Consider the following 27,186-nt stretch of genomic DNA (forward strand, 5'->3'; position numbering starts at 1 on the left):
TGTTAAGGGACATGTTTCACCCATATTAAGGGATCAACGCGGACCACAGACCTTAAGTTGCAGTCTCCTTATAATATTATATAAAATACTGTTGGTGGCATGAATACTGTAATGTGAAGCATTAAAATATTCGTACATAAGTGGTGTAATACGTCCACTCTCTGTGCGGTGTCTGATGGCTATGGTTGTTAAAAGCGTTAGGTCAGCATCGTCCGAAACCGCAATTAGACGGTTCGAAATCCAGGGGAACAAATATTTCAGATGTCCTATGGGAATGAACATCTGTATCATCGAATCCAGGGGGTCGAAAATATTATTACCATCAAAATGTTGACTGGCACGGTAGGAGAGGTGGTAGTATACAATTTCTAATGGCTAGATTGTGTGCTAAAAGCCTGGAATCAATCCCGAACCTCTCTGCCGTGTTTATATGGAGTGGGGGCATTGACGCTGTTGATGGTGATTCATCTGTCGGATGACGATGCTAAGCCCTGAGTAGAGCCCTTGGTGCTATTCGGATAGCAGTAGGCTATGTCGATACTGGGGCTTACCCTCCCCATTCCTAATAATAATAATAATAATAATAATAATAATGTTTCCGCGTCCCACTACTACTTTTCACCCTTTTCAGAAACGCTGAGGTGCCAGGATTTTGTCCTGCACGAGTTCTTTTATGTGCCAGTAAATATATCGACACGAGGCTGACGTATCTGAGCACCTTCAAATACGACCGGACTCTGCCAGGATCGAACCTACCAACTTGGGTTCAGAAGGCCAGCGCCTTAACCATCTGAGCCACTCAGTACGGCGCCCCCTTCATACTTTCATATATAATGTACTTCAATAAATATTTATGGGGTCAGAAAAATAATAAAGTGTTTCATGCTTGCTAGTAAACTAGTAATAAAATATATTATAGTTAAGAATGTTTCATCCTAAATATTGCCAGCATACCAGCAATAGAAATATTAATGCTATAGGGAGAAGAGTATTATGCATACAGTACTACATACAGACATGCCAACTTTCAAATGTGAAAAATCAGGAGAAATTTCGCAGCGAATCGCGACGTATTACGACACATCACTGATGGCAAAACATGTACAAATTCATTATCATTCAATACATTAACAATTCTATTTGCCCATATATTTTTTTTTCATCATTTACATGTGAATACTAAATACTGGACATACCTGAACTGTAGAAACATGTGACTTCTCATCCTTCAACATGGTGATCACTCACATTATGACTAATTGTTGTTCAACACACCAGTAGCTGACTTAGCCCTCTTCAGAAACTCGGAACTAAATTTTTGCTCAAAGCACTTGCGTTGCTGAACTAATTTCAAGGTTAAAAGTTTCTCCAAAGTTTGTTCTGACAGCAAGGATCTGAACTGTGTTTTTGTCTTTGTGACTCTGCTAAAAATCCTTTCACATTCTGCATTGCTATGTGGAATTGATAAAATAGCAAGCATCACCTTAGAGAGTCTGTCATATTTAAGTACACCATCAGCTGATTTCATCTGACCTACCAATGCCCATTGAGCATCAATTCTTCCTTTTGCCAGGTCTGTTTCTTCGAGCTGAAAGTTACAGAACTGGGAGTACAGAATATCAGTTTCTTTATCCAAATGTTCCGTTTCACTAGTCAAAATGTTCGGACGCTTGTTAATGAAAAATCTAAGGCTAGAAAATGATGCCTTACTTATAGCAGAAATATTTGCAACTTCTGCATTAATTAAAACTTCATCTTTGAATGGAAATTTGTGAACCATGTAGTCATACGATGAAGAGAAACACTTTCTAACAGAAAGAATACGCACCTTTCCTCAGACTTCAAGGTGTTCACTAAAACAAACGCAGAGTTCCCTATCATCAAATCACAATCATCCTTTTGATTTGCTGGAGTATGATAATCTACATCAAGGAGAGAGGAGGATCTTTTAATAACGTCTGGTTTCACAAACCTTACCATCACATTATTCAATAGTTCCTCCAAAACTGACCTCAATAAGTGGATGTGCGGCATACTTGACTGAAGAGCTACGTTTGGATTCTCAAAGATATCCATAAAACTTGAGAGAAAATGGCAAAAAGAGTAATGTAAATTTGATGAAAGGAACATGAAAAGTCGTTCTTCACGTGACAATGCATGGCTCTTAGTGTGATCAGTAGTTTCATTTTTTTTTAGTGAAACTGATGACTGGGTTTTCCTTTTAACTGAGGAGTGAGGTGAAATGTTATGACATTCCTTAATGTTTTCAGACAAACAAGACACATCTGCACTTAAACTGCGCTCAGGAATTTTGTAAGTCTTCAAAGTTCCCATCTGAGAATCCTTACTCACAATTTCGCTCCTGAATAATGTAACCAAAGGGTCCCACTGAAGCAAAATCCTATCTAAATACTTTCTTAGTGATAACCATCGAGTAGGCACATGCTTCAGAATTTTCCTGTTGTGTAAAGTCTGAAATTCTCTGAACTTTTCTTTCCTTTTTGCACTCCTTTCCAGATAATAAAATATATCAATTATACTTTCATCTACATTTACGGGCAAGCACGCCGCACCCTTCTCGGCAGCAAGATTAATTAGGTGACAAGAGCAGCCTACGATGATTATGTTACTATTTTCCAGCTTCAAACATCCTGCCACACCATTCTTTAATCCTACCATTACTGGAGCATTATCAGCACCAAGAGCTAGGCAGTTTTTTAATGGAATGCAGAATTCCCGAAAAGTTGAGAGCAAAAGATTGGCAATGTTAGCTCCAGTAGCATCCCCTTCTAAATTAGGCACAGAAAGTAGACAACTCTGAATTTCATTGAGTTCAGGCCTAAAAAATGTTACAACAATGGGATATATCTTCAAGTCGCTTTTATTGCTATCATCAGTAGCAACAGAAAATGCATTCACCTGCACATGTGATACAATTTTCTTCCTTTCTTCCATATACATTTCTGTAATGATAGCCGCTGTTTTCGTTCTAGCACACCCATATCGTTTAGCGATTTCCGAATCAGGAAACATTTTGCGAAACAAAGGCCCGGCGTGATCGGCACAATTTACAGGCAGGTTATGTTCTACTATAAATGACGTAAATAACGCCTCGGCATTCGTTACAGGATTTACATCTTGGTTTTTACATGAAAAGTTCAGTTTCTGGTTTCTTTCTACACACTGGACACTCTCCTTATATTATTTCGTTTGCATATGCTTGAGTATATCGCATTTCCCGCCATGTGCAACTGAAAATTCACACCTACATATAGTACAGAATGTGAACGTTGGTCCCTTTCTGGATTCACTCAAACACGGAAACTCTTCCCTATAAGCACTTTTAAACACTGCATCATATTTCTTTTTTGACATTTTGGCCAAAACAAATATTAAGGCACAACACGAGCACTTCTACGGGTAAAACAACTATGGTGTGCTACTTCTGAGGTTAGGTTACTCCAAAGAGAATGTTACTTGCTTGACTCGCTTGCAAAGAGAATGACTGTATTATAGATCAAAGAGCAGCACGACTAGCCACCGTGCCCTGTACTGCCATCTGGTATCATTATTAGAACTACTATCGACCAGCCATACTCAGTCATATATCGATAGAACGAGGAAATACGCGGGAGTTTAAAATAATACGAAAATTACGGATATTGCTCTGAAAATCGGGAGATCGGACCCGGCGATCGGGAGATCGGGAGGAACGATGAAAAATCGGGAGACTTGGCACGTCTGTACATACCACAAACTAGCTTATGTTATAAACGAGTACAAAATCAAGTAATACATCTCCAAATAATACATCCTCACTGGTCTGTCTACTGGATCTGAGGTTTGCGAGATTGATCCCGGCCGAGGGCGATGGATTTTAATAGGAGATAAATCTCGAGCATGCTTGGAATTTGCTTACTTGAAATTCACATAAATGTTGAAATTCTGAGGAAAGGAATATTGCTAAAACACCAGAATTTTAATATTTCAACGTTCCTGTGTGTTCCGTAAGACAATACAAATATTAAAAAACACGTATTAGGCCCACGCTACTTGTTTATGGTAAAGCATGTTAGAGAATAATAAATAAAAGTGCTCTCCAAGAAATTGTAGACAACAATGGGTAAAATTAAATGACAACACTTTGCACAAATGTAAACTATTTATTCATCAGTAGTTAATATCCCGCTGAATTTCTACTTTATTCACTACATACGATAGCATTAATCGCCGCAAACAGCTGATATTAATACAAAAATGTCGGTCATTGAATTACTTGGCTCTGATTGACGAATTCCAATTGACCATGCCTTTGACTATTCTTTCAGTGCTGCCAACGCTAGCGCAGGCCAGTGTCTTGGAAAAGGTGCGGTAACCAACTGATGAACCCATGCCGCACTCTGGGCAAAACACTGGTAATTTTTGACGACTGAGTTTCCTCAATTTTATTTTTAGCTATCTCAAGCGGAAGCCATATTTTGTTTATGCTAGCCCGGGAGGGCAAAATAGCAAGTGGAGATGCAATTCTCCTCTAGCACGTCAGCACTGGATTGTGCTTATCACATGTATGGCTTGCAGTGGTGTCGCTACCGGCGTGCTAGCCGGCCAGTGTCTTGGAAAAGGTGCGGTATCCAACTGATGAGCCCATGCCACACTCTGGGCGAAACACTGGTAATTTTTGACAATTTAGTTTCCTGAATTTTATTTTTAGAAGACTTCTATTTTTCTCTGGACCAATACGGTAATCCCAAACATAACATTAACGACATTACAGAGAAAACCAGCATCATTTTTGATAAAGCCATTCCTGCATTAAGAAGCGACTGTCTCAAAATAGTAAACACACGCCCTAATAAACCGACGAATCACAAGCCTAACTCTACCCCTACTTCCACTATAGCCATTCCTCCTACCCCTCCACCTACATCCCTCTCCACAGCTAACACAAGACCCAGACGCACCCGTAGTAGAACACAGAGAGCTGCCAAACATATCGCTACACGACCTCCACAACAACAATAGTAAGTACTCTTTTCATTTCCATACACACACCGGGCATTCCTTCATACGCACACTATACTTATATTAGCTTACCTTTACAGATAATAACTACAACACGAATACAGGCGAGAGAGGTGTCGCCACCAACAGCTCCTAATCAAAATTTAAATTCAAGTCTTGCAGCCTGTCATAGAACTTACTGAATTACATCAACGGTTGAATTACATAGTACTCAAAAATTTTCACGACGAATCTATATGACATATCAGCCATAGGATAATCTCGAAGATCACTTCATGCAACTAAATTAACATAAATACAGAAGCACAAGAACCATAAAGAAGATTGAGGAAGGAACTCCACGCAACACAAACTCTCAAATTTTAACAAGTGTTTTAACATATATATATATATATATATATATATATATATATATATATATATACACACACCATATTTTAGTGTGTTTAACTTATAAAGTGTTTTATGCTGTGCCTTATATATTTTAATATGTTTAATGTACTCATGTCCAATGTATACTCAAAAAGTTTTAGTTTACTGTAGCTGTCATTACCACTTTGATCACAGATATTTTAACCCCACATAGACAAACACTACTAATATATTTTATTCTCATCCCCATTAGACATCTGGATGATTAACATAATAACATCTTTGTGATATTGTCTAATGGCTGAAATATAATTATGTACTAGCTGATGATGGCCATGAAAGGCAGAAACCGGTACTAATGTAAATCCATTTACAATAAATAAGTATTGATAGGTGGAACACATTTCTTGGCTGTACAAACTCATATACATTCATACAATTCTTAAAGAATAGTGTAGAATGTTTACATGTACAATTTATAGCTCTTTATTGCCTAGAAGTCGTGTGTTCACTGCACAAAATTTGAAGTTAACACATATTGGACCCCCCTCCCTTTACTTTCTTTGTAAAAGTGAGGGGAAAAGGGGTCTAATACGCGTGTAAATACGGTAACTGAAATTCTAAATTTTTCTTCAAAATGCTATAAAATGCTACATTTCTGGTTTCAAACCAGAAGAAATCACCGCCTCAGGTTTATCATTCAATGCTTGCAAGGGATTGCATAAACCAATAAAACAGTATGAAGTTCCCATGAGGGATTTCTCAGTAGAATATTCACGCCAGTATTAATTGTCAAGTATTTACTATGCAAAATGGACAAGAGTTTCTTTGTACTATGTTCATTTTGAGCTCAAGTTAATACCTCCACCACTATAAGTTATAGACAGACCACTCATTTTAGTAGCAAAAGAATGTATTTTAAAGGAAAAATAACATGAGGAAAAACATGTGCATACTAACTTATGACACAACGTTGCCTTGTACCCGATTGTGTTTTAGGTTCCTTCTCCGAATTACATGCAAAACAAGGTGGAAGCCTTCCCTCGATGCAAGTTTTGCAACGAAATCCTGAGTTTAGATCACACTTGTCCTGACTACTTTCACTTCCGCCCAATAATAGACCAGGCTGATCACCAGTAACAGAGTCTTGCGAAGAAAAGGAGGTTGTTGCTGTGTCATTTGATAGGGACTTAACTGGTGACACAGTCTCACAACTGAGCTTGTCTTTGGAGTCTTCTCTTGTTACATTCCTTGGCAGCTCAGAACGTATACTGGATCCTTTAGGTGTTCCATTTTGTTCTGTCAATATTTCAGTTTTTATATTAATAGAACTCTGTTCATCGGTATCAAGCACTTCCTGTTTAACCACAGTGTTGTTGTTGCAAGAGAGATGGAACACCCCTAAACAAGGACCCTTGCACTTAACAGTATCACCTGTTTTCAAGCAGATCTGACACACTTTCTCACGAACAAAACCCCGAAAAAGACTGCCTCCCTTCTTCAATGTAGATGTTGTATTACGAATGACACTTCGCTCCCGTTCTTCGCCTTCCTCTTCATCCTCATTGTCATCACCAGATGACAATCCACTACTGTCTCGTGTTGATGAACCTGCTGTTGTATGGTATCTATGGACAATAACACAAATTTGTATTAGTAATCAGAGAAGCACTATATATCTAAAACACTGAATAAATAATATTCAAAGGGTACTGAAAGGATATAAATTTTGGTTGGAATCTACACCACAGTATATCATTCACTGGCCAGTAGCAAACAGGTCCTCACACGACAACATGTTGGGTATATATCCAATATATACCCTCGTCCCCAAATGTTTGGCCAACTTTTAATTTAAAAGACATCAATGTATCCATCAATTATATCACACTTTCATCAAAGTGTTCTTAGAGCAATTGCGTGTAGGAAAAAACGTAAGTCAATCAGTCCTGATTACAACAGTGAACTAGTGATAGAATACATCGATTGTAATCAGAATTATCAATATTCACATAACAATTATTCCAATGAATGGTCACAAAGGTCACAACGAAAACTATAGACTTCTCCTCTTACTACAAATGGAGAAAAAGTAACGCATTGTTAAAGTGCTCAATATGACTGGAATAATCTAGAGTATAGGACAATTCTTCATTGTTTAAAGTGATAAATAAATCCATACAATGACCTTCTTCCACCACAATGCCTGGAACAAAACTGATAACAGGTAAATCATGGTTGTTAAAGAATAATGACAATTTTTCTGGATTATGAATAGGATCCATGCAAAGAACATGAATATTTAATTATTCAGTTATTAAAAGTTCAGGAAGTTCCAGTTTTTACAAGGAAAATGTATCTGTGTCCATTAAATGAAAAGGAAAATCTTCCTCTGAAATCTAACATGGTCCGAATGGTTTAGCGAGACATATTTTAGCAAATAAGGCTCACTATTATCAAGGACGAAGAGGTTTTGAAACATTATCCAAGAAACACTAATAGAAAGTTAACAGTGCAATATAATACGTGACTACGGAAAGGAAAACTGTTAACTTGAAAGATAAAAATTACTAGCTATTTTAACCATTACAATATTGTACACGAGTTTCTTAATGACTGCTATTCTCATAACAAGATTTGCTTTACTTCAAGTCAGTGTGTTTAACAGTTCCTTGGCCAAAATAGCATAAAGTAGAGCCCCAGTAAAGCTAACACTAGAAATTGAAAATTTTGGATCAACCATACAAATTGTGATAGAGAAAGAAATAACACATTTATTTAAATATTTCAACATGTTTTTTTAAAAATATTTATATATTAACTCATTAGTGCCTGAATTATTTTTTGTCGGAGATTTCCTGACTTATTGTGTTTTGCCGCATGTTTGAGACCAAAATAAACTAATAAAACTAGTTTCAGAATTTTTGAATCGCTAGGTCATAAGATATTTGACGTTGCCATATGGTAACGCTAGGCGCTTGCACTACCTATTTTTAAACAATGAGTTTTGAAAGTCGAATTTAGGTTGCAAAGTGGTTTTTTTTTTTTTTGTTTTCATGCAATAACAATGTTGAAATATCTTAGCATTATTTATTGTAAGAATATGGAATATCAGTTTTTATTCACAGCGCGGTAAAAAAAAAAAAAAAAAAAAAAAAGAATTATTGAACAAAGGAGAAGATATTTCTTTACAGTATATAGACACGTATGTACAGTTCATTGCTTGTCAAAATAAAACACTCACTGGAACAATAGAATAAAATCAAAAATACGAAAAAGAAGAATCAAGGAACTTCAGATGCAGTTAGAAACTATTAGTCTATACTTGCACGTTGGCCACAGAGATAGAGAATGACAATCTTTCACTGTCTTCATATCATCCTGCGTGTCTCAATAAGAACGTTTGGAGGGCAACCTATTATATGCAGAAATGAAAAGTATGGCGACAAAGCAACGAATTTCATCAGAAGTTATTTGTGGGTCCGTACAATTTAAAAACACCCCATACATTTTAGACTCTCGAACTAAATGTTCGATCAGCTGGTTATCTGTAAACAATTCCAAAATGTCAACAACAGTCATGGATTTTCACTTGCTATAACTAGACTCCGGAAATGTCAACAGTCACCCAATATTGAAATCGGCCCCATCGGTCTATCTTCGTTTTTTATTTGATTTATTATTTCCTCTGTCAGTTATCCGCTCTTTCGCAGCATCGGGTATTGAAACATATCTTGCATCAGTAGACAGAAAAGGCTCTCCGTCCTCTGGTAACACACCTTCACCATCGTAACTAATCCCGATTCTTTCATTATTTAAGAGCTTCATTTTAGCACTGACACATAACTTTCGAGAGAGAGATTATCAACAAGCCCACCATCATCTTCATCACTAGGAGCCCGCATCTGTAAGTACATTTACATAGGGCGGTTCCACAAAAATATCACCATCGAGATCTTCAGTCAGTAGCATATCCAGTGCTTCTAAAAGGGAAAATCCCTTTCTGAAATGAAGATGTATGAATCAGTATAAAGTATCATGATCTGACAGCTGCAGCTATTTTACTGAGTATAAGCGCCTACGCTAATCATTCAACAAGCACTACTACGGCATTGTGCGCCCGTACTGCTTCAAATGCTTACAACATATATAATGAAGTGTGCACAATCCTACTGTAAACATAATCCAATGAAAGAACTTCACTTATAGATTTTATATCCTTCGTACGTGAAACCGGCAGCCATTGCGCAGGAATCTTAAAATAACCAAGAGTCCACCAGTCTTTGTGTCACAACAATAGATTTTTAAACGAAATAAACATGATTACTAGATTCTACAAACTCTTCTCTAACTGTTGGATGACTCCACAATCTTCCAGATTATTTCTTGTTGCCTACAGCATTAAAAGAAAAAGGTGCGAAAATCGTTGCAATATGGCAACGCTAGGCGCTAATGGATTTAAAATCAGAAAGTGCACATTATTAGGGACAAGGTTGTAACAACCTATCTCTGGACAATAATAAGTAAGCCATTGCTATTAGTTTTGGTGTTTGCACTTCACAAACAAACAAACAAACAAACAAACAAACAAACAAACAAACAAACAAACAAACAAACAGATAAATAAATAAATAAATAAATAAATAAATAAATAAATAAATAAAAAATTAAAAAATGAAGTTACCATGGAAGTTAGAAGATAGCGCCTAAAAGATCACATACTTCATGTTTATTTTTTCCTGGTTACTAACCTTTCAACTCGTGGTCACATTTTTAATCAAACAAAATTTATCAGTAGAAATGTCACAGAGCAACATCTTATGGAAAATGTAGTATGCTCATAATTATATTTCTATATCAATAATGTATTTGTCAGTTAAGACTTTACGGCCAACAACATGGCTACTAGTTATCTTTGCTTCGCTTCACTAGTTCCACCTTTCAACATTACAATATTACTTTACGGCCAGCATCATGGCCGCTAGTAGGCCACAGAGATAACTTAAATTATTATATAAATAAGTGCTTTCCAGTGATGGGAAAAACGAGGGTCCATCTGGCTCCGGATGGTAGCACCCTGTAAGGGTTACTAGGTGAGACCTGGTCAACAGTCTCAAAGGCAGAAGAGGAATCCGATTCCCAACGGCGGAGAGAGCGGAAGAGCCTAGTGGAGTTCACCACGAATTAAAAATCAAATCAAAATTCAAAAGCGACTGTTCCCAAATAGGGCGGCCTTTGGTCAGCATCTGTATCCATGTAAGGGGCGGCTGTGAATAATCCTTCGGGGTTAACAACCTTGGTTGTAACAAAAGGTGACTCTAGAAGTCACCCCCAGAATTCAAAGAATTATCATCAATCATGTAAAAGTGTGATGTGAAACTAATTACCCCAGGTGCAGATAAGTGCGCAAACAGACATTCAGATTCTGGGGAGTCTGCAACGTCACGCAAAGACGAATCAGAGCGCCTTGGAAGCTCAAACAAAATAAAATACAGGAAAGCAAACTACTCAGCCACTTTTAATGCAAATTCGCTTGTGAAAGTGGGGAAACTTAAGACTCCAATAGAAACATTAAATGAACATAGAATCATCATAACGGCTGTGCAAGAGACCAGATTCTTGGATGAGGACAGCTTTGAATTGGGAGGATTCAGGATACTTAAGGGGGAGACAGGGACGAGAGTTATGAAAAACGTTCCCCATCTTGGGACAGGTTTTGTAATCAACAAGAAAGTATTAGACTCCATTACAAGCTTTGAGTCTACATCTGCAAGGCTATCCATACTCACGTTTAAGTCCACCAACAAAGTATATACAATTGTGAATGTTCACGCCCCTATAAACATTGACAACAAAACAAATAAGGAGAAGGTGGAACTATTCTGGGATAAACTAGATCACACGATCCAGAAGATACCTGATAAACATAACGTCATCCTTCTAGGGGATTTTAATGCCCAAGTGGGGAGAGAGAAAAGGTTCAGGCATATAGTGGGGTGTTACCCAGCACATAACAGGACCAACCAAAATGGTGTCAGGCTCATCGAATTATGCCAGGCACACAATTTGGTCCTGAAGTCAACTAGCTTTAAGAAATTGCCAAGAAAACAGAACACGTGGGTATCACCTAACCCTCTCCTGGGAGAATTCCAGTTAGATCATGTTGCTACAAAGCAGAAATTTCATAAGGAAATCCAAAATGTTAGGGTTCTCAGAGGAGCCAACCTCAACTCGGACCACTACTTATCTAAAGTGAAACTGAAGATCATCCCCAAGAGTAACTTTCAAAGAAAAAACCTTGCATGAAGGAGATATGATCCGGAAAAAATAAAGGAGAACAAGGAGGACTGGGGCAAGTTAACCAGTGACCTAGGAGGTCAGGAGTGGAAGCAAATGGAGAAGAATCTTATCAAAAATGTTATAGTTTATTTATAACATGTATTTGCACTTGGAACTAGTTTCGACGCTGTTTTGCGTCATCATCAGCCAAAATGTGGGAAATAGGCCAGCATGTAGGCATTTATATTACACAAGGCGTTACATTAAACAATACACATCTTACAAGGAGATAAAAACAGGGACGAATGTAGAAACACATGCATCGTTGAGAAAGCAAAAGTTATACATATTAAAAATAAGCTTAACCACACAACTTGCAGTGCGAAAATATTTGCCTTGAATGATTCCTGAATACAAAACGCACGCGCACACACTTCTAAAGAGCCAGCAGGCAGGACAAAGTAAAGTGAAACCTTAAGAGTTCTTCTGAGAAGAGTTCATCATTCTTTCTATGTTCCGACTAACTAATGAAGTCTCCCTTGAGTTCCTGATAAACATACACAACAGGAAATTCTCCTTAATTCTCAACAATAGCTATAAAAGACCAACGGTAAATTGTATTTTAAATACTGTGCAGAGATGTGGAAGCCAACCTTGCATGATCTTGAACATGATAGAACTTCTTCATTTAACCACCTTTGAAAGTCTCTCTCTATATTACATAGCTTCATTAACACACCATTCTGTAGATGCACAAAATAATCTTGTAATCTTCACAGGTCCGGTATTCAGCTCGACAAGAATATAAAATAGGTATTAAGGAATACGTTGTTGAGAGTTTGGAGGTTGACTGTGCCAGTATTTGTGGTGTATTGTTGCAGCGTTACGTGTAGGGTGGGGGCAGGTTTCTATGATGTTTATTGCAGGACATGAGGCGGTAAAGCTATGGCGCGAGATGAAGAGGAACAGAGCGTGTTGGATAGTTTAGGTCTGGGGAGCGGCCATTGTTGGATTAGGAGGGGAGAGGGGAGGAGCGGTAGGGGAGGAGGAGTGGAAGGAGGGGAAGTATGGAGGGTGATGTGGTGAAAGTGTGTGGCGTGACAAAGTATTATGCATAATCTGAAAGACAGATCTGTTTTTCGGGATATTCATGTTTTTGAAGAACTCTTAAGGTTTCACCTTACTTTTTCCTGCCTGCTGGCTCTTTAGAAATGTGTGCGCGTGCGTTTTGTATTCAAGAATCATTCAAGGCAAATATTTTCGCACTGCAAGTTGTGTGGTTAAGCTTATTTTTAATATGTATAACTTTTGCTTTCTCAACGATGCATTTGTTTCTACATTCGTCCCTGTTTTTATCTCCTCGTAAGATGTGTATTGTTTAATGTAACACCTTGTGTAAAAAATTGGGTTATATGAAGGAGTTATATCATGTTCAAGATCATGCTTTCACGTCTCTGCACAATATTTAAAATGAAATTTGCCGTTGGTCTTTATAGCTATTGTTGAGAGTGAAGGAGAATTTCCTATTGTGTATGTTTATCAGGAACTCAAGGGAGATTTCATCAGTTAGTCGGAACATAGAAAAAATGATGAACTCTTCTCAGAAGAACTCTTAAGGTTTCACTTTACTTTGTCCTGCCTGCTGGCTCTTCAGAAATGTGTGCGTGTGTGTTTTGTATTCAGGAATCATTCAAGACGAATATTTTCGCACTACAAGATGTGTGGTTAAGGTTATTTTTAATATGTATAACTTTTGCTTTCTCAACGATTCATTTGTTTCTATATTCGTCCCTGTTTTTATCTCCTTGTAAAATGTGTATTGTTTAATGTAACGCCTTGTGTAATATAAATGCCCACATGCTGGCCTATTTCCCACATTTTGGCTGATGATGACGCAAAACAGCGTCGAAACTAGTTCCAAGTGCAAATACATGTTATAAATAAACTATAACATTTTTGTATTGAAAAGGTGGACCGTTTTAAGTTTTCCTATCATCCATTCTCAGTTCAATACGGACAAAAATGAAATTCTTAGGTTTAAAAGAGCAGCTTGCGCCTGTTACCAGGACGAAGAAGCACAAATGGTGGAACGAAGAGTGTGATAGACTATTTGATATGAGGAAGAAGGCATGGCACATCTGGCAAACCAAAAAGGACGAGAGTGCCTGGCAACACTCTGTGGAAATTAGGAAGATGGTGTCCAAGGGGATCAAGAAAATTAAGAAGGAACAAGGAGACCAACGACTCACGAAAATAAATGATGACTTTGCTAAGAACAACATGAGAAACTATTATCGGATCTTCAGGGAGAAGCTAAACAGATACGACCCCCCAACTCTGCAATTTCAGGACCAAAAAGGGAACACGGCGTCTAGTAATAGGGGCAACTGTAAGATACTAGCATAATATTTCAAGGAACTCCTGAATTGCAAAGAACCATGCCAAAAGATGATGTTCGATGATGGACAGAAGTCATCCCCCAACCCTGACTTTAAACCCCCATTTATAAGCGAGATCCAGACAATACTAACTCATATGGAAAATAACCAGGCATCAGGGAAAAATCAGATAACAGCTGAATTATGGAAGTATGCAAGCAAAAATGCAATGACTCACTCCAAAAACTTTTTGAAGAGATATGGAAGAATGAGGTTATTCCAAAAGAATGGAAAATGGCCCTGATATACCCTCTTCACAAAAAAGGTTCGAAATCGGATCCCAACAACTACAGAGGGATTTCACTGGTGGATGTGACATACAAATATTGTCCAGAACATTACTGCAGAGAGCTGAACCTCAGTTGGATTGCCAACTTGGGGAGTATTAAGCAGGGTTTAGGGAAGGAAGATCTTGCCCTGAACAGATCTTAAACCTCAGAAACATTTTAGCATACCAGAAGCAGAGGGCAAAACCGTATACAGTGACTTTTGTAGACTTCCAAAAAGGTTACGATTCCATAGATAGAGAGTCGTTGTTCAATATTTTGGAAGAGTTTGGCTTGGACAGGAAAACTTTAAACATCATCAATGAGACTCTCATGAATACATCCTCTAAAGACAGATTCATGGGCGAACTATCAGAACCTTTTGATGTCAGAACAGGGGTCTGGCAAGGGGATGGTCTCTCCCCTCTGTTGTTCAACTGTGCACCTGAAAAAGTTGTGAGGAAATGGAATGCAAGAACGAGAGGGGGAATAAGACTTGGAACAAAAAACAAAGGAATCATGATTAAGTGTTTGGCATTTGCTGACGACTTGGCGCTGCTTGCAGAAGCGTGGGAGGAAGCAAAAGAACAAATCGCCGAATTACAAGAGCTGGAGGGGAAGATAGGACTTAAAATTTCTTTCGAAAAGACCAATATACTTGACACTCCTAAGAGAATTAAAGTAGGAGTTCAAAAAATAGAGGTGGTGAAGAGTTTCAAATACCTAGGGGAATGGATTGAATGGAACAATGGAGCAATGGAAGCGAGAAGGACCAAAATAGAACTAACTTTCCAGAAAACCAAAAACACATACGGCAAATGGAGAAATTGGAAATCAAGGAAAGGAAAATATTGAGGAAGATCATGGGTCCCAAATTCCAAAATAACAAACAAGTTTTTTATAGAAACGAATCCCTCTACGTAAAGTCGGACTCTCGGATACCACGAGGAAAAGGAGGATTGATTTCTATGGGCACATATTCCAAATGAATCCTGACGGATTAACTAAACAGATCTTTGACTTCTTTATTAAAAAAAAACAAAAAGCTAAACCCAATTGGTTTAAGGAAGTTGAAAAGGATCTGAGAGATCTTAAGATTACCAAACTCATGTTAAAGACTGGTACAACCAAAACCGTGACCAAAGACAAAACTAAGAGGTTCCAAGTTAAGAACAACACCAGAAAACAGGTTCTGATATCAGAGGAGGAAAGGAGGAGGTCAGTTAGAATGAAGAACTATTGGGAGAAGAAAAGAGCACAAGCATCTAAGAAGTGATTGATCTGACGTACCCCAAAGATGGGCGATTTGAAATGAATGAATGAATGAATAAATAAATAAATAAATAAATAAATAAATAAATAAATAAATAAATTGTAACTATGGGTCATTGTTGCTCATATATAGTGATTGAAATAGTGAAATACTGAAGAAGCCAAAGAACAAGGTAACAGAGCTGCGTGTAAGAAGGTGAAGCAGATAAGAAAGGTGAATGGCAAAAGCTGCATTCACAACAGGTGAAGTATGAAACTTCTTTCACTGGAAACCACCAGTAGCCGCGAGCTTTCCAGAGTCAAGCAGTGAAATATTTGTAAGTGGAAGACACATTGTATGAGTACATCAAGAATTTGGTTGAGTGGTTTCCACAGAAATGAGCAAGTAAAAAGAATTAGCTACTGCAAAGGATATGAAAATTAAGGACTTCAAAGCTAGTCAAGGTTGGCTGACTAAATACTTTGAAAGAAATTCTCTTTCAATAACAATAATAAAAATGAAGATCTGTCAAGGACTTTTTTATGTCGCATCGACACGCACAGGTCATTGCAAGTTATGAATCTCATTATTAGGGCCCAGATATATTTAAAATGCATATGCAGGTATATTTTTCTCTTAGGTGTCATCAATTATCTAAGATTTCTGAAGGAAATGAAAAATATAATGAACTCTATATGTTGTACATCCCTTGACAACACGAGAAACTTTCCCCTGATTAAGGAAAGGGCTTTCAGTGTTGCAACACAAGTAGGTAGACAGATAATGACCCATTTCACAACAGCTACTTCCTCCCTTCTGACAATCCTTTCTCCTTACAGTAGCTTCCCAAAGTTTGCTTAAACAAGTGCGTTCATTTGTTAACTTGCTGATAGTTTGTTACAGTGTTTTACCAGATTAAATTGTAAAAATGCCTAAATATGAGGGCTCTAGATCTTTTTAATTAAAAACAGGCAATAGTGACTACACAACTGACGGTAATGTAATATACTGTCAAGTGTGCAACAAGAGTGTAAAGTGTGATAAAAATAATTTCAAACTGAACATCATTCAGAAAGAACAACACATCTGAGATCAAAAGCGCAAACTAAGAATATGCAACAGCTACTTTTAACCGAAATGAAAACACGGTGTGAAGTTAGTACATTTTCCGCTGATATTTGGAAAGCTTTTGTATGCAGCAACATTCCACTGCACAAATTGAATAAACCACATCTACGCTTGTTTCTTGAAAAGTATTGTGCTAGTCAAAGGATACCAGATGAAACTACCCTTAAGAAGAACTATTTACTTTCACGGCATGCTTCTGTCGTCTTTTGATACAATCTGACATAGGAGGGAACTGTGTCTGGATATCGGTAGGTGAAACAAGCGATTCGTGTGGCATAGTGAATCAGAGAGGGATTGTTACAAAGTGGTGGTCAGTCTCCGCGAGTATTTTTTTCCAAATCTCATCCATGTCACATGTTTGGCCCATGGATTGCATCGTATTGCAGAAGAGATACGTAACATCTTTCCATCTGTCAACAAAGTAATTTCAGGTGGGAAAACTGTTCCTAAAAGCTCCAGCTCGTGTACAGTTCTACAAAACTCATCTGTTCAGGTTTCTCTTCCGCCAGAACCTGTTCTCACAAGATGGGGAACTTTGTTATCCGTAGTATCGTTCTACCAGGAGAACTTTAATCAAGTGAAAGATGTAGCGAAAGGTACTGATGATAGTCATACACCGTATGTTCGTAAAGCAAAGTGCAGATTGGAATCTGAAACTTTACATAATGATATCAATTTCATCCATGTGCATTATTCGTCACCTTTGAAGGCGATGAAGGGCCTAGAAAGTTGTGGTGAACCCCTACACAAATCCTTTCAGTTAATTCAAAACAGCATTAGTTCTTTCAATGGGGTCCATGGTGACACTGGAGAAAACGTTATAAGGAAACTCAGTGCGGTGTTGGACTCAAACCCAGAACTGAAAAGGAGTCAATCCATAAGCAGCTACATAAGTGGAATCAGTCATGCCGAGCAGTCAATGCCAGTGTACAAGTATAGCCGAGTTAAGTCCGTCGATGTAGAACGATCGTTCTCAGCGTATAAATTAATTTTGTCCGACAACAATGTCACTGACCCCTGAAAACATTGAAGAACTCTTGATAACCTACTGCCATGCATCATTATGCAAAGAATTAAACATGTTTGTCAGTTTAACACTGAGTTAAAATTAAATAATAAGTCTGGTAAGTATATTCTGTTTTATTTTTAGTGTATATTTTCAACATTTTCAGTGCATATGTGCATACATATTTTTGGAGTTTTTAGTGCATATGTATCCGGGCCCTACTCATTATAAACCCGTACTGGACTTCAGAATAAGAAAGTTATTACATACATACATTATCATTATAGACTGTTATGCCTTTCAGCGTTCAGTCTGCAAGCCTCTGAGAATTTACTAAACGTCGCCACAATCCTCGATTTGCAACTAGTGTTGTGGCCTCATTTAGTTCTATACCTCTTATCTTTAAATCGTTAGAAACAGAGTCTAACCATCGTCGTCTTGGTCTCCCTCTACTTCTCTTACCCTCCATAACAGAGTCCATTATTCTCCTAGGTAACCTATCCTCCTCCATTCGCCTCACATGACCCCACCACCGAAGCCGGTTTATGCGTACAGCTTCATCCATCGAGTTCATTCCTAAATTAGCCTTTATCTCCTCATTCCGAGTTCCCTCCTGCCATTGTTCCCACCTGTTTGTACCAGCAATCATTCTTGCTACTTTCATGTCTGTTACTTCTAACTTCTGAATAAGATATCCTGAGTCCACCCAGCTTTCGCTCCCATAAAGCAAAGTTGGTCTGAAAACAGACCGATGTAAAGATAGTTTTGTCTGGGAGCTGACTTCCTTCTTACAGAATACTGCTGATCGCAACTGCGAGCTCACTGCATTAGCTTTACTACACCTTGATTCAATCTCACTTACTATATTACCATCCTGGGAAAACACACAACCTAAATACTTGAAATTATCGACCTGTTCTAGTTTTGTATCACCAATCTGACATTCAATTCTGTTGGATTTCTTACCTACTGACATCAATTTAGTCTTCGAGAGGCTAATTTTCATACCATACTCATTGCACCCATTTTCAAGTTCCAAGATGTTAGACTGCAGGCTTTCGGCACAGTCTGCCATTAAGACCAAGTCGTCAGCATAGGCCAGGCTGCTTACTACATTTCCACCTAACTGAATCCCTCCCTGCCATTTTATACCTTTCAGCAGATGATCCATGTAAACTACATACAGCAAAGGTGAAAGATTACAGCCTTGTCTAACTCCTGTAAGTACCCTGAACCAAGAACTCATTCTACCATCAATTCTCACTGAAGCCCAATTGTCAACATAAATGCCTTTGATTGATTTTAATAATCTACTTTTAATTCCATAGTCCCCCAGTATGGCGAACATCTTTTCCCTCGGTACCCTGTCATATGCTTTCTCTAGATCTACGAAACATAAACACAACTGCCTATTCCTCTCGTAGCATTTTTCAATTACCTGGCGCATACTGAAAATCTGATCCTGACAGCCTCTCTGTGGTCTGAAACCACACTGGTTTTCATCCAACTTCCTCTCAACGACTGATCGCACCCTCCCTTCCAAGATGCCTGTGAATACTTTGCCTGGTATACTAATCAATGAGATACCTCGATAGTTGTTGCAATCCTTCCTGTTCCCTTGCTTATAGATAGGTGCAATTACTGCCTTTGTCCAATCTGAAGGTACCTTACCAACACTCCACGCTAATTTTACTACTCTATGAAGCCATTTCATCCCTGCCTTCCCACTATACTTCACCATTTCAGGTCTAATTTCATCTATTCCTGCTGCCTTATGACAATGGAGTTTATTTACTATCCTTTCCACTTCCTCAAGCATAATTTCACCAACATCATTTTCCTCCTCCCCATGAGCTTGGCTGTTCGCAACACCACCATGTTGATTTCCTTTTACATTGAGAAGATGTTCAAAATATTCCCTCCACCTCTCCAGTGATTCCCTGGGATCTGTTATGAGTTCACCTGAATTACTCAAAACACTGTTCATTTCCTTTTTCCCTCCCTTCCTAAGATTCTTTATTACTGTCCAGAAAGGTTTCCCTGCTGCTTGACCTAGCCTTTCCAGGTTATTCCCAAAATCTTCCCATGACGTCTTTTTGGATTCAACAACTATTTGTTTCGCTCTGTTTCTTTCATCTACGTACAAATCCCTGTCTGCCTCGGCCCTTGTTTGGAGCCATTTCTGATAAGCCTTCTTTTTACGTTTACAGGCTCCTCTCACTTCATCATTCCACCAAGATGTTCGCCTTTTCCCATCTTTACACACAGTTGTTCCTAAGCATTCCCTTGCTGTTTCTACTACAGCATCCCTGTATGCCACCCATTCACTTTCTATATCCTGAACCTGCTTACTGTCTACTGTTCGAAACTTCTCACTAATCATATCCATGTACTTCTGTCTAATTTCCTCGTCCTGGAGATTTTCTACCCTTATTCGTTTGCAGACAGATTTCACTTTCTCTACCCTAGGCCTAGAGATACTTAGTTCACTACAGATCAGATAATGGTCTGTATCATCGAAAAATCCGCGAAAAACTCGTACATTCCTAAAAGATTTCCTGAATTCAAAGTCTGTTAAGATATAGTCTATTATGGATCTGGTACCCCTAGCCTCCCATGTGTAGCGGTGAATAGCCTTATGCTTGAAGAATGTATTTGTAACAGCTAAACCCATACTAGCACAGAAGTCCAGCAAACGCTTCCCATTCCCATTAGCTTCCATATCTTCCCCACATTTACCAATCACCCTTTCGTATCCTTCAGTTCTATTCCCAACTCTCGCATTGAAATCGCCCATTAGCACTATTCTATCCTTGCTGTTGACCCTGATCACGACGTCACTCAATGCTTCATAAAACTTGTCAACTTCATCCTCATCTGCACCCTCACATGGTGAATACACGGACACAATTCTTGTCCTAATTCCTCCCACTGACAAATCTACCCACATCATTCGCTCACTTACGTGCCTAACAGAAACTATGTTGCGTGCAATGGTATTCCTGATAAAGAGCCCTACCCCAGACTCTCCCCTTCCCTTTCTAACACCCGTCAAGTACACTTTATAATCTCCTATCTCTTCCTCCTTATCTCCCCTTACCCGAATATCACTTACTCCTAGCACATCCAGATGCATCCTCTTTGCTGACTCAGCAAGTTCTACCTTCTTTCTTCCATAAGCCCCATTAATATTGATATCTCCCCATCGAATTCCATTTCGTTCGCCAAGTTGTTTCCAAGGAGTCCCCCGCCTATCAAATAGGAGTGGAACTCCATTACTCCCATAGGTCCGAGGCTTGCTTAAAGTGTTCTGAGCTCGGTAAATTCATGAAGCAGGATGCTGCCCTACTTGCACATAGTCCAAGTGAGGATCTCTCCTCTAACGGGTTATTATATTAATAAAAACCGCCTTTCCAATACATGACAATCCTTTATACTTAGGATAAAACCATTAAGATATATTATAATTAGGACATGTTTCGCTCATGCTTAGTGAGCATCATCAGCTAGAAATAACTTAATCCAAGGTAGGCCAGGGCCCTCCCGGTATATTTAAGGAAAAAACGTCTAATAATACATTGATAAAATGCAAATTTTAACTATTTTAAAATAATCAGTAAGATTAAAAAGTGACCATTAAAATTGCTTAAAATGCGAGTGGAATGAATGACATGAAGTTGTTACAATAATCTGCTGTGTGTGGTTGTTTGTATAAATCGATGATCATAATAATCTTCGCTCAATGGAATTACACTGCTTGTAATTATAAACAGTTTTTCACATTAGGAGTGAGCTCTTGTAACGAATTATGATCTTGTTTCGTAGATCAAATGTGATAAGGTGTGTCGAAATCACATGGATTGGTTGAAAAATGAAATGCACAAACGGATAAAATGTCGCCTGGATCGGTGCAAAAAAAAAAAAAAAAAAAAAAAAGCTTAAGAGACTACCTCGCATTGTATTTCATACGTTATTCTTATGTATAGATAGTGTATTATTATTGGGCTTCAAATGGAGAACTACTGATCTCGTAGGTGAAAAACATAAAACAGGTATGCCCTGTAAAAAGGAAAAGAAAGAAGAAAATTATGTGTGTCAGTTGCTGGAATTTAAAGGCCGTACTACTGTAGGGAACTGGTGCAATAGGAATACAGTGGCTTCATAGAGTAATTAATGCAATATGGAAGGATAGGAAAGTCCCAGATGATTGGAAAAAGGGAATAATAATACCTCTCTTCAAAAAAGGAAGCCGGAAGAAATGTAGCAATTATAGAGGGATCACTTTATTGTCTCATGGTTTGAAAATATTTGAGAAAATACTTGAAAAAAGGCTAAGGAAAATAATAGAACCACAACTACAGGAAGAACAATATGGATTCAGAGAACACCGATCAACTACCGATCTCATATTTGCACTTAGAATACTGTTAGAAAAGCATTGGGAGAAGGGCAAAGACTTAACACTAGTGTTTTTGGATCTCGAAAAAGCATTTGATAGTGTTCCAAGGAAGACTATATGGGAATGTTTAAGAAAGAAGAATGTACCCAAAGGGCTTATCCAGAAAGTTAAAATGCTTTACGACGACTGCTGCAGTTGCGTACAGATAGGAAACGGTAATTCTGATTGGTTCCAAACCACTAAAGGAGTGCAACAAGGCAGTACCCTTTCACCATTACTTTTAATCACTGTCATGGATGAAGTCATGAAAGAAATTAAGCAGAAGAACAATATGGACATCAATGCATTTGCATTTGCAGATGATGTAGTAATTTGGGAAAATACAGAGAAGGAAGTCCAAGAGAGGCTGAACACCTGGAATGAACATTTGAAAACACATGGATTAACAATAAATAAATCGAAAACTGTTACTATGTCTGTCAACAGGCAGAAGAAGAAAGGAAAAATAATGCTGGAAGGTACACAACTGGAAACAGTAGACCACAGAAGAAGAAAGGAAAAATAATGCTGGAAGGTACACAACTGGAAACAGTAGACCAATATAAATATCTTGGGTTCATCATTTCAAGTGATAACAGAATACAGCACGAGATTAACAACCGCATTCAAAAATCAGCTCAGTTTTACCATCAAATTCGGAACCTCCTCTGGAACGAACAAGTTCCCTTAAGATCAAAGCAGATTCTATTCCAATCATACTTCACCCCCATAATAACATATGGCCTAGAAATCTGCACAACAACCCAACAAGTGGACAGCAAACTACAAGCCGCAGAAATGAAGTTCCTACGAACTATGGTACAGAAGGCAAAAAGGGACAGGGTAAGGAATGAAAGAATAAGGGAGCAAGCTGGTGTGTACCCATCCCTGAATGAAAAAGTGACAAGGGCCCGTTTGAAATGGTTTGGCCATGTCAAACGAATGGACGATGGAAGGACAGCAATACAATGGCTACACACAGTCGTGGCCGGAAAACGACCGGTAGGAAGACCTAGGAAGAGGTGGCTGGACCAAGTGAAAGAGGACATAGGAACAAGAGGAATCAGCTGGGATGTTGTCTTGAGAGAAGAGTGGTACATGGACAGACAGAAGTGAAGAGTGCTCGTAAACCACACCCGAAAAACTGGAGTGGAAAACTGATGATGATGATTGACTACTGTAGGGAAATAATAATAGAAGGCGCTTACCTTTGTGTTCGTTGAGGGGTGATTAGTCCCTTAGTTGTTTACAGAGCTTTGATGGTCACTGACTTGCTGCTACGTGTGTTGTACGAATGCAATCGTAGAGGCGGGGAAGATAGCGGGAGGGGGTAAGGAGGGCGGGATGCTACGCGAGTTGTGAGCTAGTGGAGGGGATGCAGTGTGAGGAGGCGTTGTAGGTGGCTACTGTTGCTGCTGTTGCTACCGGTGGACTAAAAGCATGTTTATAATGGAAGATTTTCACAAAAATTTTAGCATTTATACCAAAGTTAGCAAGTTAATTTGGGAGGGAGAATTTAAACAAGTAGTACAAGAACCGACTGGTCTCAATAACTTACTAGATGTATGCTTGGGTAAACCATGGGAAATTGTTGACAAAACTGAGGTAATTGAAGGAATAGGAGACCATAAGGCTGTAATATTATTTTTTTTTTTTTGATAGGGGCTTTACGTCGCACCGACACAGATATGTCTTATGGCGACGATGGGATAGGAAAGGCCTAGGAGTTGGAAGGAAGCGGCCGTGGCCTTAATTAAGGTACAGCCCCGGCATTTGCCTGGTGTGAAAATGGGAAACCACGGAAAACCATTTTCAGGGCTGCCGATAGTGGGATTCGAACCTACTATCTCCCGGATGCAAGCTCACAGCCGCGCGCCTCTACACGCACGGCCAACTCGCCCGGTAAGGCTGTAATAATGGATGTAGGATTCGTACCAAAAAGGCTTAATAAGAGGGTTACACAAGACAAGAAATTGTACAGAAAAACTAAAGTTGATGAATTTGGGAGTTACCTTAAATCACAATTCAGTTGTTGGATAAGTGAAGGGAGTAATGTGGATACACTTTGGGCTAAATTTAAAGGAATCATTTGGGAAGGAGAGAAGAGATTTGTACCTGTTAAGAAGGGTAAAATGACCTCAGACCCTGTTTATTATACAAGGGAAATAAGAAAATTAAAAAGAAAATGTAGAATAGTAAACAGGAAAATCAAAGAGGGTAGGGAGAGTAGAGAAACTAGAAAAAAGCTAATGAGGGAACTGAATAGAGTGAAAACGGAAGCAAAAGAGAATTATATGAATGGCATACTTCAAGAGCGTAATGACCACAAAGGGAAATGGAAAAAGCTGTATTCATATATCAGGAATCAAAAAGGAAAAGGAATCCAAATTCCTGCAATGGTGGGAGAAAGGGGTGAACACTATTTAACAGATACTGAGAAAGCAAACCTATTTAGTAGGGAATTTCGAGATTCAGTAGATGATTGTCAAGAGTTGGAAACTGAAACAGAAGATAGAGAGGGAGAGACACAGAGGGAAACAAGACGCTTCTCATTCAAAACGAAGATATTTTCAGAGAAATCCAACTGCTTCAGCAAGGAAAAGCAGCAGGAAGTGATCAAATTACTGGGGAGGTATTAAAGACAATGGGGTGGTACATAGTGCCTTATTTAAAATTTCTCTTTGACTATGTCATAAATAATAGTGTAATACCAAAGGAATGGAAGGAATCTATAATAATACCAATTTATAAAGGAAAGGGTGATAAAAGGAAACCAGAGAACTACAGACCAATCAGCCTGACCAGTATAGTTTGTAAAATACTGGGGAGTTTAATATCGAAGTACATCAGAGGGATATGTGATGATAAAAATTGGTTCATGAGGAGCCAGTATGGATTTAGAAAGAAATTATCTTGTGAGGCACAACTGGTGGGATATCAGCAGGACATATCAGATCAATTGGATTCAGGAGGTCAGATAGATTGCATAGCCATAGATCTTTCCAAAGCCTTTGATAGAGTGCAACACGGAATATTATTAAAGAAATTGGAGGGAATAGGATTGGACGTAAGGGTTACACGTTGGATAAAAACATTTCTAAATTCAAGGGTTCAGAAAGTCAAAGTAGGAAATAATGTATCTCAGGAAGAGAAAGTTTGGAAGGGAATTGCACAGGGTAGTATAATCAGTCCGTTACTTTTCTTAATATACGCAAATGATTTAGGGAACAATATAACATCAAAAATAAGATTGTATACAGATGACATAATTGTTTATAGGGAAATAAACAACATTGAGGATTGTTCACAATTACAAAGGGACCTTGAAAGTATCCAACAATGGGTTGAAGAAAATAATATGAAGGTTAATGGAGGTAAATCAACTGTTACAACTTTTACAAACAGGAGCTTTAAAACTGAATTTGAATATAGTTTGGACGAGGTAGTTATCCCAAAAGATGGCAAGTGCAAATACTTAGGTGTGAGATTTGAAAGTAATTTGGTTGGAAGGGTCATGTTGATGATATTGTTGGGAAAGCATACAGATTGTTACATGTCATAATGAGGCTACTTAAAGGATGCAACAAAGAATTAAAAGAAAAAAGTTACTTGAGTATGGTTCGTCCATTATTGGAATATGCAAAAGTGTTTGGGATCCTCACCAAAAATACCTAATAAAAGAAATAGATAGTGTGCAGAGGAAAGCAGCAAGATTTGTAACAGGGGATTTCAGGAGAAAGAGTAGTGTATCAGAAATGTTAAAGGAACTTGGGTGGAAAACTTTAAGTAAAAGAAGAGAGAAAACTAGACTTATAGCATTATATAGAGCCTATACAAGAGAAGAAGCATGGGGAGATATCCGTGAGAGGCTTCAGTTGGAAAATAATTATATCGGCAGGACTGACCACAAATATAAAATTAGAAGGAATTTTAGCAGGAGCGATTGGGGTAAATTTTCATTCATTGGGAAGGGTGTGAAGGAGTGGAACAGTTTACCAGGGGTAGTGTTTGATCCTTTTCCAAAATCTGTACAGATAATCAAGAAGAGAATAAACAGCAACAGAGAAAATAAATGAAGTGTTAGAGCGCATTCGACCAGTGCAGGTTATTGTAAATTAAAAAAATGTATGTATGAATAAATTAATTCCATCCCCTGGTCTAAGGACTTTGGACAGCCAAAGTAGGGGACTGCCTGTAAGGGTGAAGTACAGTGGGGACTTCAAGGGCCCTGGGACCGCTACGGCACCTGTGAAGGCCCTTCAGGAACTCTGAGAAGTGGTGGCAAAAGGGGCTCTGGTTAAGACACAGCAGGTCGTTATGCTACTTAGGTTCCAGAACGGGTTAAAAAAAAAAGTAAATGCAATGTAAATATTATCTTATACCAGTTGTATAGCATCATTTGAAGTAATTCCACATACTGTGTATGAGTTGACTATACAGTATTTGTAAGTAGTACAGGCGATATTATAAGTAGAACTTTGTAAACAATATAAATTTGTTACAAGTGAACTATGTAGCATGAGTGGAACGTAATTTTTTTAAGACTTTATTGGCGAAGTACTATATAATGTTTTATTTATCATGACCTAACCTGTACTGTTATTTGTAGAGCATAAGATAATTTAATGACCTAACCTGTACTGTATAATGTTGTAACATAGGCATTTGTAAATAGTAGAATTCTGTCTATAGTTCCTGGAAAGATCCAGAAAGTTACATAACTTTTGTACAGGGTGTGTTACTTTGTTGGTATGTGTTCTAGAAAGTGTGTTCTGTCTATTCTGGAAAAATACGACTTTCGCGATCATGCGTATTCTAGAATGTTGGCCAAAGTTCGCGATCGAAAGTAAGGTTGTGATTGGTGAGTCTAGGTGGGGATAGGGAACACGTGCACGCTGATTGGTTGCCTCCAAGGCCAGAAATTCCTATATATAGTGAGCGAGGCATTGTTCGAATCAATTCTGTATCCTGAATTCTGTCGGTCT

At 38.3% G+C, this 27,186-nt stretch overlaps 1 protein-coding gene across 1 annotated transcript in view; it reads right to left on the bottom strand.

Annotated features, from left to right (window-relative positions):
* Positions 1 to 27,186, bottom strand: part of LOC136877753 (histone-lysine N-methyltransferase NSD2) — a 386,665-nt gene that overhangs the window by 183,453 nt on the left and 176,026 nt on the right. Inside the window, exon 13 of the mRNA XM_067151960.2 lies at positions 6,355 to 7,022. Coding sequence (XP_067008061.2) covers positions 6,355 to 7,022 — 668 coding nt within the window. The remainder of the gene's footprint in view (positions 1 to 6,354; positions 7,023 to 27,186) is intronic.

This window comes from Anabrus simplex, chromosome 7 (assembly GCF_040414725.1).
Source record: "Anabrus simplex isolate iqAnaSimp1 chromosome 7, ASM4041472v1, whole genome shotgun sequence".
NCBI classification, from domain to species: domain Eukaryota; kingdom Metazoa; phylum Arthropoda; class Insecta; order Orthoptera; family Tettigoniidae; genus Anabrus; species Anabrus simplex.